The 6218-nt window shown below is 52.8% G+C and overlaps 1 protein-coding gene across 1 annotated transcript; it reads right to left on the bottom strand.

Moving 5' to 3' along the window:
* Nucleotides 1-1640: 1640 nt before the first annotated feature.
* Nucleotides 1641-5291, bottom strand: LOC131309706 (uncharacterized). Its single transcript, XM_058336303.1, has 5 exons — nucleotides 5172-5291; nucleotides 4541-5080; nucleotides 4432-4494; nucleotides 1994-2291; nucleotides 1641-1786 (listed from the first exon to the last, which is right to left on the bottom strand). Exons 1-5 carry the CDS (start codon nucleotides 5277-5279, stop codon nucleotides 1641-1643), a joined length of 1155 nt encoding a protein of 384 aa, XP_058192286.1. The 5' UTR covers nucleotides 5280-5291.
* Between the last annotated feature and the right edge of the window lie 927 nt (nucleotides 5292-6218).

Raw genomic sequence — 6218 nt, forward strand, 5'->3', positions numbered from 1 at the left:
TCGAGGCCGAATCCTACAAGACGCTGACAACGGTTCAAGTTGCTCAGTTCATTCGAAAGAACATCATTTACCGGTACGGAGTTCCTCAGGCATTTGTATCCGATAACGGGAGCCATTTCAAGGGAAGGGTTCTGGAGCTCTTCGAGGAATTTGGTGTCGAGATCCATCATTCAACGACCTATCGCCCGCAAACAAATGGGGCTGTCGAAGCTGCAAACAAGAATGTCGAGATGATCATCAAGAAGACTACCGAGTCTGCAAGGGATTGGCACGAGCAGCTGCCTCTCGCCCTCTGGGGGTACCGGACATCTATTCGCACTTCAACGGGTGCAACTCCTTTCTCTTTAGTCTATGGGATGGAGGCGGTACTTCCCATCGAGCTCGAGGTACCATCGCTGAGAATCATGGTCGAAAGCGGTCTTGAGGAAACTGACTGGTTAAGCGGAAGGTTTATCGAGTTGATGTTGTTTGATGAGAGAAGACTCCGGGCCTTGTATCATGTTCAGGGGTATCAGCGTCGAATTGCCCGTGCATTCAACAAAAAGGTGAAGTCCAGGGGCTTGGTCGAAGGAGACATGGTCACGAAGGAAATCCGGGCTCCAGTGTTTGATCCTCGTGGGAAATTCAGGCCGAAGCGATCCGGGCCATACATCATCAAGGCCATCCTATCCGGGGGTGCTGCTAAGCTCATCGACCTCGACGGCAATGAATTCAACACCCTGGTCAACCTGGATCAGCTCAAGCGTTATTTTCCCTGAGAGATGCTCGTTGGGTCGAAAACCACAAGGGTGGGCGATTCCAAGCAAAAGTTAGAGCAGCCTGCTAGACCGAAAACCTAAGGAGGCGGTTCTAGGCAAAAATAAATAGGCAAAAGTCGAAAGCTCGCTAGACCGAAAACCTGCAAAGGCGGTACTAGGCAAAAGTTAGAGCGTAAAAGGAGAGGTAAAATACACGAGCGAACCTTTGCCTGAACTACGTTCTGACCTGATTCCCTGAAAAGGGATACGTAGGCAATCTCACCTTGAGATTCGGTCACATTCTATCAAAATTTCGATCCAGGTTCGACACTTTTGGGTCAATAGCGCAGTTCGAGGGGGTCGAGCACAAGTCAAAGGCAGCACCGAAGCGAGTCAGAAAGGGGGAAACCTGTTGTCTTTCAACTTTACTGCAAATTACTATTTCTAATATATAAGCTGAGCACAAAAGCCTTAAAAAAAAAAACAGTTGAAGCATGAAAAACAGAACAAAATGCTTATGAAGCCTAACGGCTCGCAGTTTATTCTAAGCATAGCAGAGTGGCCCGGAGTCAGTCAATATTTTCTCTTTCATTCACATCTGCTCTCAGCCACTGTCTGTAGCGCCTCCTCAGCCCTGTTGAAAAATCTGGCATCTCAGCCTGAAGGGCTCTAAGGCCCCAGCGCCGTTGGTAACCGCCGAGTGTTTGAGCGTTGAAATTCGGGACACGGAAATCCCCAATGCTGGTGCGGTGGTTCTCTTGAGAGGCGCCCAACTGTCGAAGAACACGGCCGGGAATGTAGAAAGTGAAACTCGATAGCCCAGCAATCACCATCCGGTCGAATCCGTCGGAGGAAATAGCCATATCCGGAAGGTCCAGCCAGGGGCACCTCCAAGCAATCTCATCAGGCTGCATTTGCTGCATGAACGCATACCAGCCTTCTATGTCCATGTCCAGATACCGCATCTCCCTTTGATGGATCCTCTTCGGAAAGAGATTCCAGCCCGCTACCGGAGGATGCAAGAGATTCAACTTGTCTGACAGCCACAACTGTATGAGAGGAAAAGACAAGTAAGAGGCTAGATAAAACCTGAGCGAAAAGACAAGTAAGGAGCTAGGAAGCAACCTAAGCCGAGCGTTGAGGTAAAATGAGAACGTGTGAAAAGCCGGAAAAAGGTGAGCTGAGTGAGATTACCTGAAGCAAAAGCGGGCTGCCGCTGAAAACGGCGGACTGGCCCGTATACACCAAATCCAAACCCAAGAGAGTTTCGGCCAGGACCAGAGGGACCACGTTCCTTCGCGCCCCCATCTGTGCAGCAACGCTCACCAGTGAAGGGCTGACCCGCCCGTCGGCCGGCACAAGCAAGTAGGCGGCCAGCAAGCAGATCACCAAGGCAAAGCGGCGACGCGCCTGAGCATCATCACTAGCCAAATCGCCGTCCGGGCTGTACATTTTGATCAACCGCATGATTTTCAATTGGCCGCCCTCCAGGATGGTATTCGCCAAGCCCCGGGAAATATTGAGTGAACTGGCCAGCAATTTGGGCATGCTCGCCTGGTAGGGCGGAACTACAAGCGTAGGGGACGAGAAGGTCCGAAGGTACGCCTGGAATTCTTCGACAGTCGGGCACATCTCGTCGTCGCCAAAGCGAAAGACATGGACATCTGGATCCCAGAATCTGAGAGCAGCCTGCAGGAGCGCTGGGCGGAGTGGCACATGTCGAAGAAAGCGGAACGAGGCGAGACCGTGGTATTGAAAGTTGAGCCAGTCAACGCTTAGAAATTGCGCCAACCAGGGCCTAAGTAAAGTCGGGAGGGGGTTGTCCATGGCAAATATTGAAGTATACTGGAGGAAAGGGGAAGCAGTGCGCCTTGGGAAACCTTTGCAGGGCCTCTGCTTTATAGGCCTTTGCCCTTTGAATTTCTTTCCACTAATGGGGCATCCAAAGCCTCATGCTACACTCCAAATCATGTTCCTGCAAAGGACACTGCCCCCCTGAGACACCCAGAAACCGTGTGCAAACCGTGTAGGGGTGAAGACAAAGTGGCCCCCGAAAAAGGACAGTTGGTCAGTCAAGTGGATCTGGCACTCAGGACCCTGGCGTACGCCAGTTATTTACTGGCGTGTCCGTGTCCCCATATTACTGGCGTACTGCCCTCAACTTCTGGCGTACGCCAGTCGGCTTCACCAGAAACCAGTCTTGAGCAGCTACTGCCTCCGTGTGGTCGTTTTCAATTCCGGGGCTGGCTTTGGCTATTTGTTGGGTCCTACAAGTCACAAATGACATTTAAGACTATGGCCAAGCATCGGATTCCAAAAGCCACGCCCGATGAAGATTTTGGACCCTCGGTGGCCCGTGTCGAGACAAAATCAAGGATACGGATGGTCAAAACTCGTTTCCAGGGCTCTTGCCAAGTTTTGTCATACCATACAAGTTGCGTAGGACTTATGTGACTGTGTGGGGGTGTCGGTTTCAGTCCGGGACTATATCGAGTCATCTTTGGCGTCTTATGCCCGTTTTTATGGCATTTTTAGCATTTTTTTGGTATTTCCCCTTGCACCGGGACTTTTCTATTCGGTTTTGATGGCTCGTACAGGTCATCGTGCATCTATGTCACCTTTCAAAAGGGTCAGTTCCCTTCCCCGGGGAGAATCTTAGAGTTTGGCCTACCGGCGCCGAAAACTCCCGTATCCCCCGCGTGTCTGGGATACGTATGGTATCCTAGGACGTTTCTGTCCATCTTTTCTTCGAGCTAAGTCAATTATGTGCGTAGTCAAGTGTCTGTGGTCGACTCAAAGTATTCATCAATGCATGTTAGATATTAGCGGATGTTTTGTTCTTTTCCTTTACCAAGTCTCACCAAAGTAATGGGAAAGCAGTAAAACAGAAAATGCATCTATTATATACTACTGTGTCAAAGCTACTGGTGGAAATGTACCGAGTATCAAACGACACAACGGCCCGGGCAGAGCTAAATGTATCAGGGCACACTCGCCCGCAAAATCAAGAGGCACGCAGGCCCCGTCCAAAACATCGAGTATCAAAGTATCTATCCAAAAGTGGCAAGTACCGGCAAAATAGACTAAGGCTCGGTGATAGCCCTCAGTCATCAAAAAGGTCTTCCTCGTCGTCCTCGTCCTCGCTGTCCTCCACCTCCCTAGGGTCTATCCGGAACCTCGGATCGCTCGCTGAGTCAGAGCCGCTGCTGAGGGACGTCCCCTCTTCCTCTTCTTCCTCTGCCTCTTCTTCTTCTCTCCTTTTCTTCTGCGAGGGTCCCTCGGCAGGCTTCTTCTCTGCAGGCCTCTTCCTCAGCTCCCGGCGGAACTGGAGCTCCTCGCTGGCCGGAGTGATTTGCACTCCCTGTTCCACCCTTGCCGCTGGCTGGGAGGAGCTCGAAGCTGCCTTCTTTGCTGGGGGAGGCCGCACGCTCTTTCTCCTAGGAGCCGCCCTAGCGTGTCCCTGCATAGTCATTCAATTCAGTTAACATACATTGTGCATATTGTATATATTGAAATGCTGAGTGCAGGAAATGTCAAAAGCAATCCCGATCAAAAGTAAAAGGAGCAGTTATACCTGAGGCTGCTCAACGGGAGCTGGAACTGGTGGTGGGTACTCCAATTGCAAAGAGGCGCCGCCGGCTATCCTGTGGAACTCCTTCTCCATGGCCTTCATCAGGCGAGCTGCCTCCCGTACCCATTCTATCGGGGCCTGTGACATATTTCGGGACAGAATCAGAATGCAAGCCAAGTGTACACACTGAAAACAAATACGGGAACTACAAAAGGGTAAAGGAATGTCTTACCGGCCCTGTGATCTCTGCTGGGTCTGTCCTGGCGGGCTCGAACCGAACTATAGCCTCCTCTCCTGCTGTGTCCCGCACAGCTAGGGTCCAAGAAAGCCGAGGCAGCCCAGTCGCTGTGGCATAGTCGCTCCTCTCTCTCGGGCGGGATGCCCTGCTCTCCCGGCTCCGCCTCTCCTCACCAGCCTCAAGCGCCTCACTCTGCACGGCGACATGCTCCAGCACGCCGAGCGGCCTCGCCAGGTGCTGCCTCCGGTATACGGCGTAGTCACGCTCAGGCCTCAGAAAAGCAGCCAGCCCGGTCGGAACAGTGAAGCGCCTCAGCTCAGCCAGGGTATACTTGTCCGTGTGGGAAGCGTGAGGAGGAAGTGGCCCCGGCACCTGAAAGTCAAGAGCGCCTAGTGACTGCCGTGTCACCCGGTCACCCAGGTACCACCGCCACCCGAAGGCCGACTCCAAAAGCACCCGGCTCGCAGTCACCACCCTGCTCTCCGCCAAGTACGCAGGCTCAGGCTCAGCGCCGCTCCAAGGGTTCCAATCCACCTGCAAGGCAATGGCACAGTTTGTAAGGTATCAGCGACAGCATTAAAGCAATTCTACAGGCATAATGATCAAATTCGACATAATTGCATACCTGAGTGCCAGACAGCTCGTCGAGGTAGGTCCGGAAAGCTAGGAGGCTCCCTCTGGACTTCTTTTTCCCGCTGTACATAGGACCCCAAATCATGGCACGGGGGAGCATCCTCAGGTTCGGGCACTTGTTCTCCGAAGGGTACATCTTCAGCACCTCATAAGCCCATAGCTGCAAATGGTAAAGACAACCAAGGCGTCAGTTCATATGCAAATCAAAGTACAAATGCAATAAAGGGAAAAGCGGTAAGTAAATGGTAGTCTTTGTTTCTTACCTCCCACACCCTCCAGTAGCCGGCAGTCGCCTTCTTCCCGCGAGAGAACGCCCCCATAAAGCCATAGCAGGTGCCCAGGGCAGCTCCTCCCCAGTCGAACCTCGAAGCTGCGCCTAAGTCATGGAGGGCCGGTAAGTAGGACAGGTGCACTGTGGATCGCTTGTTCGGGTACAGGGTAGCCCCGAACAAGTACAACAGGTAGGCCCTCGCCATCTGCTCCGCCTCCAACTCTGACTCCGGCTCCCTCCCGTGCAAATACCGTTTGAACTGGTCATAATGGACGGTCTCCGCCTCACCCGCCGGCGCCTGCCCTAGAAACCACGTCAGAGCCGCCGGATCCCTGTAAATCTCTGAGTCAAACGGGATAGGCTCTCCACCTACCCTCAAGCCTGTGAGCGCTGCGAAGTCGGACGGGGTCACTGTCATTTCCCCAATCGGTAAGTGGAAGGTATTTGAGGAATCCCACCACCTCTCGGCCAGCGCTGTCAGCAGAGCGTGATCGCTTTTCACGGCCGTCAACGTGAGGATAAACGGCCGGAACCCTGCAGCGTCAACCAAGGCCCTGACACGCTCGGGCAAGCTCCTGTACAGCTCAAGCGAACTCGCCGGACCTCCGTGGCCCCGGGTGCTGGCCGCCCCCCTCTGCACAACAAAGACAGACAGACAGCAGAAAGAACTTCATCAATGAATTGCAATCCAAACAGTTAGTCGAATTCAGAATATCAAAGAGTAACTCTACAGTCGAAACAGGTATCATAAAGGTCGAACAAAAGCTA

The sequence above is a fragment of the Rhododendron vialii genome, chromosome 12a, assembly GCF_030253575.1.
Source record: "Rhododendron vialii isolate Sample 1 chromosome 12a, ASM3025357v1".
Taxonomy (NCBI): Eukaryota; Viridiplantae; Streptophyta; class Magnoliopsida; order Ericales; family Ericaceae; genus Rhododendron; species Rhododendron vialii.

Excerpts from the sequence above, each read along its gene's own strand:
- LOC131309706 (XM_058336303.1), bottom strand. The coding sequence starts at position 5,279 with ATGCTCCCCCGTGCCATGATTTGGGGTCCTATGTACAGCGGGAAAAAG. Across the intron at positions 4,495-4,540 it reads CAGCAGAGATCACAGGGCCG|TGTGTACACTTGGCTTGCAT; the intron begins GTAAGACATTCC and ends ATTTGTTTTCAG. Across the intron at positions 2,292-4,431 it reads CACAGGCCCCGATAGAATGG|GCGAGCATGCCCAAATTGCT; the intron begins GTACGGGAGGCA and ends CCGCCCTACCAG.